The 13928-nt window shown below is 42.5% G+C and overlaps 1 protein-coding gene across 2 annotated transcripts in view; it reads right to left on the bottom strand.

Annotated features, from left to right (window-relative positions):
- The window catches only part of mgat5 (alpha-1,6-mannosylglycoprotein 6-beta-N-acetylglucosaminyltransferase), a 79821-nt gene that overhangs the window by 43827 nt on the left and 22066 nt on the right, over positions 1-13928 (bottom strand). For both annotated transcript variants that reach the window (XM_023395384.2, XM_023395383.2), the window contains 2 exons: positions 3655-3731; positions 1206-1295 (listed from right to left, as the gene is read on the bottom strand). In XM_023395384.2, coding sequence (XP_023251152.1) covers positions 1206-1295; positions 3655-3731 — 167 coding nt within the window. The remainder of the gene's footprint in view (positions 1-1205; positions 1296-3654; positions 3732-13928) is intronic.

The raw sequence follows: 13928 nt of genomic DNA, 5'->3' as shown, positions 1-13928 counted from the left end.
CAAATCATGCAAAATTGAGAGTCTCAAAGTGTCCCTTGAAGGAACATGAGCCTCTATATGTTAGTGCTCGTCAATAATGTGTGATCTGGCTTCTCTTTTCTGTTTGTCGGGGGTATGTAGAGACTGAGGCAGGGTAGCAAAGTCATTCCAAGTCTTGCCTTGTAGGCTTAAAAGTCATCTCTTCAGGAAGTACGTCACACCAACCCTTCGACTCCCTCCCCACCCACTGAATCATCTCCTCTTACTCGCACACCGTCCCCTTCAACCAGCTCTAATTTGCTCTCATGAAAAATGAAATCGCCTCTACCTCTCCCTTTTGCTCTTATTTTTAGCGCTTCATTCTTATGTGATCATTCTCAAGTTACAGGAATTTTGTCAGGGGGAACTGTGCCTGTGAAACATCCAGCTTTCTGGTGCCGCTGTGTTGCGCCGATCGTACCTTACTTACTATACTCGTCACTGTAAGTCTGAATAATAGGAGCTGAATATGTGAAATATTAAATGTTCCCATCACATTTAAACTGACGTAGCTTTCTCGCTGTGGTTTACTTTCTGGAAATACTCACTAGAGAACCAAATGTGTGTTATTCCGCAGCAGAAAATAGTCCCCAACAAATGCGCTACTTCCTCCTGTTTGAGTAACGTTGGATGAAAACTACAGTGCCGTGCTGTTTTAGGAAATCGTTCAGCTTTCTTTAAAACTGAAAGCACAGATTTGTGACTAGATCTAACTTCAGTGACAACAAATGTGTCTGAAACTTAGAGCCGCAGGAAGTGAGAATGTGAAAATTATGATCTAAACCTACGTGTTTGTCACCTTGATGACCTGCTGGCGGTTCGACCAAACACTTTCCTGTCACCTGCACATCTGGATTTAACCAGTTTACAGGAAGTGAGTTTCGAATCCACCTGTTTTTATATTCATTTTCGATATGCAAATAAAGTGGAATCAACCGAGATTTAAAAATAACAAAAGTCGAAAGACTTAATTAACCATGAAGTGTGTGAGTTAAATGTCACAGAGGTTCCACTTGACTGGAGAAATGAAACTTTGCACCAAACTTGAAGTGAAACTTGACAAGTGTATATTCAAAACTTTTATACCACCAAAGAAAACCCTGAAAAGTCAATAACTCTATGTACCTAGATTTTGTAGTGGCATCAGCGATACCTTTGTTTGGTTACAATAAACACACACGACTCACCTCACTCAGGTAGATGAAGAAGGAGCAGGTGGATCCATCCACACCGTAGTTGCCGTAGCAGGAGTCTGAGCGCCACATCTCCTTCATCCACTGAGGAGGAAGAGGAAGAGAAGGCAAGATTAAAAACAGAAGCACAAACTTTAATATGAGGTTTCAATCGCAGAAGAAGTCAGGTTGATGTTGCATTGCTTGCGCACTGAGCTGTGGTGGAGCAGGTTGTGATGCTGCGAGAAAATACACAATGCACATTTACAAAATCTATAGCACCAGCTTCCTTTCTACTTTCCACCATCCTCGTGGAAATAGTGACCGCTGAAAGGTTAGAGACGCAAGATAGTGACTGGCTTCGATCCCTGGAATCAAAACGGAAAGAATCTGGAGTTTGAAAATAAAAGAGGGGACAGGTTTTTCCCTTTCGTTAAATACATGTGAAAATATTCCAGTGGAACTGCTCAGCTGCTCTGGTGCAGCTCTCGCATGTATGCGTTGAAAGAAATCAATGTGAAAAATGGCGTTTGGGGGAAACACATATCCTCAATAAAATTTCCAGAAAAATATTTTTTTAAAAGAGGATCGTCGAGTTTGGATCTTGAAAGAGAAAGTGTTGCTGTCTCTTTTGTTCTGATCCCTGGCATACAAGGATATACATGCAAAGGCAAAAGGGCTATTGAGCTGAGATGTGGACTGACAGCTATCCTGCTTAGTCCACAGGCTTGAGTACGTCGTGCACGCTGACTGACAGAGACCTACATGGGCAACACACTGGGAAATATAAAAACTGACCATTCAAAACTGTTCACAGAGGGGAGACTTGGCAGATGGGACTCGCTTGGATAGTGAAGGCGTATAAAGACTGTAGTATTTTTATTTAAACTGAGCGCGAATAGTGAAACTGCTGTGGAATACCAGCTTAGTGAATTTTGATGCCTTTCTCAAATGGTGCAAGGAAAAAGCAAGCTCATGTACAATCTGCGTGTGTGTGTGTGTGTGTGTGTGTGTGTACAGATCAAGCTTTGGCATCCTGGAGCCCAGTTGGAAATGCTGACAGTATCGGTGGAGGACTGGGACTGGCTGAGCAGATGGTGTGTATGATAGGGCCTTATCATCTCCAGGGAGAACCACACACACACACACACACACACACACACACACACACACACACACACACACACACACACACACACAGAAACTGAAAAACTGAATATTTGTGTGTACATTTGTGTGTTTATGTTATTTGTGAGTCTGCACCTGTGTCTGTGTGTGGAGCGCCATTGTCCCTAAAAGTGAAATTAAACCTAAACGGCTTTCAGTCTTCCAACCCGATAACTGCTGTCATGTGGTTACACGTGTAAACAGGTAATTGTTTGCTATCAGGTTAGCCATAACAAATTATGCTGACAGTGAATCAGATAAAGCTGCAACTATTGATGAAGACACAGAGCTATATAACTGCAGTTCAAAATAAAGTAAAACATAATCATAAAGACCTCATAAGTGGTGGCTCAAGCCTTTTTATAGATGCATATTTAAAGAAAGTCTGTGTAATTTTTGCTGAACAGGTGCCTCTTTCCCCACGAGTGACAATTATGAGGGAGATAATGTAAAAATCTGTAACGTTACATTCGCAAAAATGAATCTGACTAAGCAATGTCCGCTGTGATATCCACCAGACCAAGTAAAGCTGCAGCAGCAAAACCCCTGAGTGTACTGATGTGAGCAAGAGTGCGTTTTATTTCTTATGAATTCAACTTTTAATTTGCAGGAGGGGGACGTGTTAGCTCATCTTTCAAAAAGGTTGCACAGTTCCACTTTGATAATTGATGGAATTTTTGCATCTTTAACTACCGGTCTCTTCTTCTCAGTGTTTTCCCGTCTCGCTCTGTGCGCTCGTCCATCTGCTAATAGCTCCACGATGAACCGAAACTCTGGAGGAGGAGACTCATTTTCTTAAACTTATTCCGAAACACCTGCATTTCTGCAATAAGGTCACGGGCGCAGTTTCACAGTTTTAACAGGTGCATCCCGACTCCAGACGCATTTCTGAATCCATCAACATCAAACTGATGCACGGTTTTTACAAATCATCCGTCCACACCACTGCCTTGAAAACTCATATCATATATCGGCACAATACGTTACTTAACTGAGGACTGATGCTCAAACACTGTGGCGGTAATGAGCGACGCTAATGAGCGACGCTGTTTAGGCTTGTGCTGTTTTTGTTCTGAAAGACAATTTGCGAGTCAAGGGATGTGGGCTTGTGGGTATGATGATGCCATCTTCATCTGGTTATGTGGTTTCAATTTCGGCAGGCTGTGCTGTTTTCATTCTCAGGCTACATTCCTCGTTTCCTTTTTACTTATTTAAAACAACACTCACAGTAATAAAAACAGTGAAAGACAGACACACAGTGAGGCGGAGATGCTGTGTGTTTGTGTGAGTGATTCACCTTGAGCTTGCCCTCGCAGTGAGGGAAACCATCCAAAGGCGGCAGCTCGCACTTCTCCTGGGCTCCATTTAGGAGGTCTGGAGGAAGAGAGAGAGAGAGAGAAAATCAATAAGGTCAAGTTAGTCAGCGCCAGAGAGTCTTTCACTGTCTGTAGCTTTAACAGGACATAAGATCGGCACACTGGAGACGATACAGATGCAAACTTTAACATTTAAGGAACACACACTCTTGCCCCGCAGTTCAGTATCTTCCTCTTTTTCAATAGTGGCGAGAAAAGCAGGTCATAGAAAGTTTCCCGTCTAGCTAAAAAAAACACGTGTTGCATTGTCATCGTGAGCATCTCAGCATGCAGATGTTGGCTTTTCACTCTGCAGAAGTACAGATTGACGTGGCCTGAGTGTAGACTCACGCTATGTAAACTGTTTTCCAGTTTGTGGTACAACCTAAGCACTTGGGGTCAGATGCATCATCTCTGTAAGCCTTTGGATTGACAGCTGGAGACGGTCCATTACTTTGTGGTCACGGATGACTGACTAGATCACAGTGAAGCAATGGAACATTTAAAGCATTTGTTTTATAAACCGTTTGCTTTCCACAACAAACAAAATACATGCATCTGCAGTGGATTCGCTCCGATATGTTTTCTGTTTGCTTTCAATATCCCAGGAAGCCAATATCAGTGCAGGATTAACATTCATGGCTTGCACGCAGGCTTCCCCTCCATATAATCACCTTTTTGATACCCCATTCAGAGATGTTAACGTCATCACCACTGACCTTTATATCCAGAATATAAATAATGCAGAACGGTAGGCTGTGCAGTGAATAGATAAAAGCTCCGAGGCGAACACCGCACTGATGTAATGAGTTTGTGGGTGGTGTTTTAGGAGCAGGGTGTGTGTGTGTGTGTGTGTGTGTGTGTTTGTATATGAAACTAATCAGCGGCTACCGCACTGTGTCAGCCTGGGTGGGAGGGGGTGGAGTGTGGGCCAGAGGCTCCTCCATCATGTTCCTCGTCGGTTCAGTCTATTCGCAGAGAGAATCATTCTCTACTGGTGAACTACTTTTTTGTTTTTCTTTTTTTTCCTTCCCTGCTTTCAAATAGATTAGAGTGAAAAATATATTTCACCGACACTCTGGCTCGCTGGCTTGGAGGTGTGTTTGTATCGGGGAAGAATGAGAGATAAAAGAGAGGTGATGACGTGCCACAGACAGAGTACTACAACTAAAAACATCAGCAGCTAGCAACACAAGTTTCCATTCACTGCGAGGAGATTGTGTTGAGCTTATTTATCAGGGTGTGAGTCGCAGCGCGACAGTGTGATAACGCCGTTAGCAGACACATTTTCAGACTTTCAGATCCCCTGTAGTTAATTAACGCCAATTTCATGCAAAAACTATGTGTTAAAAACATCACATATGTCATTTGTCTGTACTCTCTGTCACTGTATATAACATTTTGACAATTAAAACTATTTTCAAGCAACAAAAAAAACGACAATATCGCGTTAGCTGCCTGCGCATGTAATTTTCCCTGCATGTATTAGCTACATAGCAGTGGATCGCTGACCCATAACTAACGTTGGCGGACAGTTAGAATCCCTCATCTTTATGCATGTGAATTATAATTGGTGTATAATGTAAAATCAGTTGTCTATTAATCTTTAAAACATCGTCTGTTATTGTATCCCATCTGCAGGGAAAAAAAAGATATGACATACTCCCACTGCTTTGATTTTTATCAAACAAACAGATGACAGAGTATAATACATGGGGCTTCAACATGGTTTACATCATCCACAATGAAGGGAATTAAATAAACTCATTCCTGGGTGGACCTGGACGTTAGCTTCAGAGCTACAGTGGGAAAGTAGTCAGATTCACGGCTCTCCACAGTTGCAATAAGCCGACAAGCAAAAAGGAAAGTGTTATTTTTCTATTACTATAGACACAACACTCCTGTAATGTGATCATTAATTGCTATGTGGTAAAAAGATGAAAGAGGTGGGAGGCCAGTGAGCCATTTACGATGGAGTCAGCCTGTCACAAGACGAACACAATTCACAATAAAGGCGTCTTATTGTTTCCAAGCTGCAGGAGCCAGGCAACAACTGGGAGGATTAAAACTGAGGAGGCGTGGAGCCCAGACCTACTGCACCTCTGAGATGTAAACAGGCCGCATGCTTTCAAATAGAGTCATTCCAAGCATTTACTATAACAGTGTACAGGCTAAAGCAGAGGTTTTTTAAACTATGAGGCGCAACTCCCCGGGGGGGGGGGGCGCGCCGGAAAGAGAGAGAGAGAAATAAAGACAGAGATAAAGAGAGAGAGAGAGGCGAAAGAGATCGGTGCACGATGGTGTTCTAGAAAAACCGAGATGTTGTTTTTGTCTCCTTCATTTGTCCCACTTATCGACACAGTCAGCAGCTGGAGCTGGAGCTGCAGCAGCGGCTGAGACGCACAATTCATGGAGGCAATTAAGGTACTTCAGAACTCTTAGCCCTGATTGCTGCAATTTGTGCCAGAACTCCTCTTAACTCTTATCACACAGATACCACACACATACTTTTTTTATTTTTTATCAGTGTGACATAATTCCCGAGAATATCATTATCTCTGATGCCTATTGTTAAAAAATGAAATCTGCTCAGAAATCACAGAGAAACTGATGCTCTTTATACTTCAGAACTCGCCCGAGAATTATAATGTTTTTACGTTTTCTCCAGCATCAAAGAAATCCTGTGACAGTCGTCTGTAAATCCAAGGGTACACTGCAAACAGGACCCGCTAACAGCTGATTCCTTTTGACAAAATGTAAACAATTATAGGCTGCCATTATACTTTCTGTTTACATCCACAAAAGCATCATGAGAAGTGTGTTAGACTCTGACAATCCCTGGACTAAAACATCCTTGTCTAGTGCTTTCACAGCCGTTTGCGAAAAACACATACTTGGCCTCTTTTTCTTGAAATTTGTGGTTGCATCTTGTGTTTGTTCTTTGTGTCGCCTGTTTTTTTTTTCTGTGAATCGAACTCTGTTTATTGAAAGTGTTGCCTAAGAAACCTGACTTGCGATTTGTTATTTGGTTACGAGGTTGTCTCATGCAGCATTCAAGGGTCACAAGCGAAGAGTGAGTTGCTGTCTTCTCATCCTTCAGACGCCTACTCATGCAGTCAGTCCACCAACCGACCAGCCAACCTACGAGCAAACAACCAACTGGACAGCCTGTCGTTCACTCTGTCATTCAGCCAGTCAGCCGGCGAGCGTCAAAGCCACCAGGCAAATCTTCTCCTAGCTTTAATCAAGCAGAAGAAGCTGCTGCCAAGGAGCAACTAAATATAGCTCCCTTTATAATCAAACACAGGAGAGGTGGTGCTGTTTCAAACAGAGCCGGATCCTCACCGTTCACCTTACAACGTAGTAGCATCAACCCTTAGCTTGCTGTGAATTAAAGCCGACCTGCACGTGGTTACAGTAACACACCCTGGCAGCTTCGAAACCAACCAGGAAAATTCACTTGCAAACACGGCGACAGCAGCACGCACAGTATGACACTGAATGGGATTGTGTGAGGTGATAAATGAAGCAACAGACCACACCTCAGTCCAGCAAACACGGGAAACAAAAGGAACCAATGCAGAAGTAAAAAAGTGCTTTGACAGCTGAACAAAAACACACGACACAGAACTCGTGTGTAACAGATAAAAAAAAAAAAAAAAACGAGACGCCACCTCAAGGTACAATAATAGAAAAAAACCGAGAATGAGCCGGCGACACTAATGAGCTAAAATACACACTGAGAAAACGAACAGAGGACTCGAAGCAGAAAACAGATGAGATCATTCAAACTTGCATAAGATGTCCGACAGCCTCTCACAGCACTGAGGTCACCATTAGGCAGCCTCCTAGCACACAGTGTTGGCCATCTGATAGCCCTTAAGTAGCATCATCTCTGAACAACAAGCGATATTACACACAGGGTTATTTTTCTCCACTCTCCCTCTTTCTATGTGTGTGTTTGTCCAAGTCCATGAGGTAATCTGACATTTGACAACTCCAGAATTGGATTGAGGGGCAGCTGGTTTGTGTTACATCTGGTTTATGTTATTCTCTCTCTTATGTACTTCTCTGTGTGTGTGTGTGTGTGTGTCTCTCTCTCTCTCTCTCTCTTTTTCCTCCATCTCTCTCACTTTAATTGATTTCATTTTCGGGCACACTTCACTAAGAGCCTTCCCACAAATAATGGGGGAAAACTGCCACAGCCCAGCTTTGGTGACACAATATGTTCAGTGGAAAGCAAAAGAAGTGTGACACCGACTACATCTATTGGCACACAAGAGGAGATTTGTAAGTGTTTTGTGACCATCAGGCTACTAGCTCTCAACAAACACAAAGACACTCCAGGCATGAATGGATGTGATTTGAAGTAAATGACGTGTAAAGTGTCACCATGGTGATTCAGCGGAGGAGAAAATAAATAAAATAAATTAAAAAAAAAAAAAAAGGGGGTGAAAGTGCAACACTGATCCGCTGGTTTAGAAACGCTAATTTTAGATTCACTTTGCGAGGAGAAGCAGAGGTATCAGTGCGTGAGTTTGTGCCAGCTTTGGCGTACACCTCAGCGGGCAGCTCATCAATTAGACAGAAAGAGCCAAAGAGATTCAACAGCTGTGCGAGGTATCCGTCACGAAAACAGGTTCAACTTAGTCCGGTTCTCCTCGGGATACAATTGGGAATCCTGCATAGCCGGTTTCATGAAGCTGTTTTGATTCCAAACATGAGCACGTTCATGTGAGGGCGAGCAGAGTTCTTCCCGAGAGACTTATCAAACCAACATCAACTGAACCACAACGAGACGACACTGTGGCGGTAAGAAAAAAGTGACGTGCAAGCGCTGAATGTGAGACGTGAAGGGATTAACGTGAGGTGTAACACTTGAATAATATTGCACATTAAAGCAAAAATGACAAACATTTGCTGATTCCAGCTTCTCAAATATCAGGTTTTAAGACTTTTCTTTGTCAGGGGAGTTTGGTTGGCATTTTCACAACTTTCTGATGGATTAATCAATAGTGAATGATTAGATAATGGTTAGCCCTTGTGTTCTGTTTTTCTGTACTTGACATTTTACTGAAAGCTCAGTAGTTTTGTCCATGAGCGGATCCTGATGGAATAATGATTGCATTTTATTCCCCCCGGTGATCTGATTGGTTAGTAGCCGAGCTGCAGAGCATGTTTCGATCAGGTTTTGCTGAAAACCTGGGTTAACCTTAAAGAGAGCTGGCTTCATCACTAACACCCTGTAGTGCAGGTCTCTGGCGAGGAGGTGCATTTGTTGTGTTTTGGAAAAAAAACATGAGTTACTTCCTTTTTCACTTTTATCTCCTCATCTCAGGGGGAGCAGAGGGGGGGGGCGAGCATGAAAACAGCTCATGAAGAGAGAGAGAGAGGAAATTGTATGACATCATATGTGAGATGGACGGGCAATAACGTGACGGTGGTCAAACTGTTGTGTGCACACGGCAAGGATTTACTGTACATATCAGACCTCGTATTACCTGGAAGGCACACAGCGGGGCGACACACAACCAAAGGGGCTTCCCAGTGTGCCGTGGGCACGTGTTTGGAGCTGGTCAAAACACATGCCTCGTGCTGCCTCTGGTCCTCACAAGTGTTTCACATCAAAGGCCTGGAAGCAAAAAAAAAAACCCCAAATCCAAATTTCCCCATGTAACCCAGCTCTCCAGCCCACTTCGAGTTCCCTCTCTCTCTCTCTCTCCCTTCCCCTGCTGCAGAGAGCACAACGTCTGGCTGTAATCAATCCCTCTTTTGTGCTCGGGCAATCTGATCGGCCCACTGTTCTCTCCCAAAAATATCCAAGGGGGAAGATTCAGATTTTTGCACCAAGAGCAGCGCGAGGACACAAGGCCAGCCAGAAAACCTTGATTAGCTCCCATCATTGCAGAGCTATGACTAATGTTCCACTGTTGATTTGAACAAATGGTGGAAAGCTGTGGGTTTAAGCTGTGAAAAGCGCTCAGCCTCAAGTGTCTCGAAAGAACTTGTGATTGTCGTGAGAGGGGACTTAAAAATCTAACTGAGAGTGTCTCTAAACTAAATACGGCCACGTACAGGTTTCACAGAAATGTTCCATTTCCTCTGAAACTGTCATGTTAGGAAATACTTTTGGTCACCTGCTAGACATGTGCATTTCCTGTAAACAATGAAGCGACAAGATGCTCAGTCCGCTTCAGATAAGCTCGCAGGCACTGCAGTGGAGCCGAAAAATCCTGTGTGTTGTCATTAGAGAAGCAGCTTCAGAGCCGAAGAGCTGCATAACGCAAAAGCAAAAAAATAAAAAATAAAAAAATCAGTTTGATCGGTTTTTATCTGCTGAACAACTATGTGAGATTATACACTTGTTAGTTGCTGTGTGCAAATGAATTTTTGCATCAAGTGTGTGTGCCTGCGTCTGCTGCTCTATCCTCTGATCTGGATCCTGACTCTCTTGCCTAGAGAAAAATGATCTGCAGTGGATGAAGGATGAGGCTGGAGGTGCCGTGGATGTTTGCGTATATTATGTACACACACACGATTGTTTGAATGTGGATTGTTATAGAGGAAATGTGCCCGAGGAAATGGCTGGTATTTGGATGGAGGAGGCAGCGCAGATTGTATTCCTGCAGGGCCAGGGCTGTGGCTTTAAACCAGCACAAGAACAATACTGGCACAGCGAAAGAGGAGACAATGGAGGGAAAGAGGATGCAGGGAGGGAGAGAGAGAGAGAGAGAGAGAGAGAGAGAGAGACGGAGTGCAGCATACAAAGAGAAGCAGAGCTATACAGTATTCAGAGAGCAAGGAGGGAGGGAGATGACAATGAGAGGGAGTGCAGGGGAGAAAATGATGTTTATTTATATTTCTTTTGCTTTGACATCTCTATGATTTCTAATTCCGGGGTTCTGACCGTAACTCTCATGTAAAAGCTTCACTTTCCAAGTCCAGAACACGCCCCCGAAATTGCACAGTGTTGCCGAAATTTCATAACGAGCGGAGTCGCTGCAAAACAGTCACTGCATTGAATAAGGAGGGAGGGAAAATCTAAGTTGAGAGAGAGAGAGAGAGAGAGAGAGAGAGAGAGAGAGAGAAAGAGACAGTGGGGTGCACGTGTCCCAGCCAATGGTGTGTTAAGCCCCAGATGTTCCTCCCATCCCATCACACCCACCCACCCCTGCCCCTCAATCAGCCACAACCTCCAGAGGGACGAGCGAGCCTGTGGAGAAAGGCGAGGAAATAAGGAGAGAGAGAGAGGGCGAAGGGGTCTGGAGTGTCGGATGTGAAGGATACGCTTTGTGTGTGTGAGTGCGAGTGTGTGTGTGAGTGTGAGTGTGAGTGTGAGTGTGTGTGTGTGTGTGTTTCTCTGGAATGGCCTCAACTCACTTGTGATTTGATTGATTCAAACTGATTTACAGTTGGTTACTTTTCCGCTGCAGTTTCGGTGAGAAACGCTGCAGTAACAGAGACGATGATCTATATCTCAGACATCAAGGAACAAATGTGGAGTTCAGTCCAATGACTGACAAAACATACACCTCGCAAAACGACTGCCTTTGAATAACAGCGGGTAATATGAGTCTATAGCCAGCAACACTTTTCACAGACTCTGGTTTTTATACTTTATAGCTATGAAATAATGAATCCTGAAATTCTAACAGATCTTACAAAAGTTGACACATGACATAGTAGGAGGAAAAGCCGTAATTAGAAAAGTTATTTTCCTTTAACTCTCCCTTCAACAGACAATAACTATGTTGATATATTATATAAATGTTCAGAAGAGTAGATTGGTGCCTTAAGGAGGATGGAGGATTTATTAATTTCCACTTCTACATTTCAAAAAACGAGGCAGCAATTACAATAACTATATTTTTTATATTTTCAAACACCTTAAAATGTAAGAAATAAGTAATAAACTAATAATAAAATAATTATATTCCACTGCTGTTGAACATGCAGGGAGGAAATCGTGATTTGTAGGTAATGGCACAAATTTAGTTTTTTTCCCCAAAACAAAGAAATACTTTCATATTAGGGATGAAACTAATGATTATTTTCATTTTCAATAATTGTTTAAGAATTTTTGTTTGTAAAATTGTGAAAAAGCCTCGTGACATCTGCAGACTAGTTGTGTCCAAAACCAAAAGATATTCAGTTGATTATCAGAGAAAGAAGCTTGAAAAATGATTTAAAACGTCATCAAAATTGTTTCCGAAAAACAAACTGATGTGAAAAAAATGATTAAAAAAAACTTAAAAATACTGAAGCTGTAATAAAAATAAGAGCTGCCATAAAAAAAAAAGTGGGTTTAAAACGTTTGGGAACCGATGCAGTCGATACCTAAAGATACAAAGACATCACAGGTGTTAAATGGGATTTTGATTTGGGGGCTTTTTTGAGCCTTTTCATTTACAGTAAAAAAAAACACCATTTCTCCCCAGGCAGTTTCACATTACCTCCAGCCATAACCACAGTTATCTGTTACAATGACTGCACGCTGGAAAAGGCTGCTTCCTCTCTTGTATGTGTGTCACTGTGTTGAAAAAAATTTACTTTAGTGACTTTTTTTTGGTCTTCTGCAATAATGGGTCAGCGGATGCTTCTGCTATTTAGCTGCATTAAATATGATTAAACATGCAACAGGTCTTCTGAGAGCACTTTAATGGCTCTGTGGACTATTATTTCTAACCGCAGGAGCAACAGCACCCTGAGGGTCCAAACTGAGGTTTTCTAGTTGCTGACTGGAAGCAGTAGAGCTGCTGATTTAAATTCAAAATATACTACTTTTTTCTTTGGTCATTTTTTAAATTGTTTTGTCCACAGCAGAACATATCTTGCTCATATCTTCTCCAAACTGGCAGCGCGCCGATCCCAAGCTACGTCAAATAACCTGAACTATCTCTTCAATATCTGACATGTGTATTCTACCTTTTGTCTTTTCTTGTAATGTCCATCACATACTTCAAGCTAACTGTGTGATGATCCAAACACCCCAGGAAGAATTCACTGTCTGCAGCGTCTCTCTGTTTGTTCACAACGCTGCCGTAAGAAGATCCGACACTCTCCATATGGGAGGGATCTCCTGGGGACACGCAAGGAGCGCAATACGAGCTACAGGAACAAATGCACACTTGTGTACATGCTTTGCTGTGATGGATTTCATATGCAAATGAAAGTACGCGCCTGACACTGCACGAGGGAAAGTCCTGGAGAGGCTCAGTCTGCGTCAAGCTCTCGTACAGGCAGAAGAGCACAAGATGTGGAGGCGAGAAACACTTCCTCTGCAGAGCTCCACATCAAAGGCATCAAAACCACGTCTGGTTGCTCTAATAACACGCTCTTGTTTCAGTGTGCGTCAAAAAAGATGCTGGAGTTTTATCACTGTAGATTTTTACTCACTGTGTCAGAGTCCAAACGATTGAAAAAAACGAGGTCGTTCACTCATGATTGAAAGTGAATTACATACAGATGAGCATCTGAAGTTATGTCTCATTGGGAAGCAGTGACATAGGTGCTGTTTAAAACTGAGCTGTATGCATGCACATATTCCTCTATGAATATGTGAAGAATAACAGACCTGCAGATTAAAGTTATAACGCAATAAAGCTATAATACTAAAAAAGGGAAAAACAAGACAGGAAATGTGGGGGGAGAGACAGCCAGGTGTACGGCAGGCAACACCGTAACCTCTGCTGGCAATCGAACCGTTTGGTTATGTGGTATGTGTCTTAACCGTCAGGCTACAGGACGTTCAGTCAATACCTGTCGACATATACATTTTTTTACTGTTGCCTTCACAAAAACGATGCATTCATAGGAAACAATATCTGTGCGTAATCCTGCGTGAGTTTATCTAATCAATAACAGCCTCAGTTCTGTTATTAACTCTATTCATGGTGTAAACTGAACTTTGCCTCCTGCTGCAGCTTTAAATTAAAAATGTTCAACTGGCCAGCTAAGGCTTTTATTGTGAAGCAGCCACAGGAAACTCATTTTATTTTTAAAAATAAAAACAGATATAAATTAATTTTTCTTTCAGTAACTCTACTAACAATAGTGTGTGGAAACAACAAGGTGAACGGGGTGAGATTAATACTACAGGGCATAAAGTAAATCACCACAGCACCAAAAGTAATAATTGTAATTCTACTTTCAATTATGCTGCCGTGTAATTTACATTAGACTGCAGGGTGCTGAGCGTCAGGATTCATGTTGGAGT

Source organism: Seriola lalandi, unplaced genomic scaffold (genome assembly GCF_002814215.2).
Source record: "Seriola lalandi dorsalis isolate HSWRI2012SDOR001 ecotype SW California unplaced genomic scaffold, Sedor1 jcf7180002054962, whole genome shotgun sequence".
In the NCBI taxonomy this organism is placed as follows: Eukaryota; Metazoa; Chordata; class Actinopteri; order Carangiformes; family Carangidae; genus Seriola; species Seriola lalandi.
Note: the sequence above shows the minus strand (reverse complement) of the source record. Positions and strands in the feature narration are given on the sequence as shown.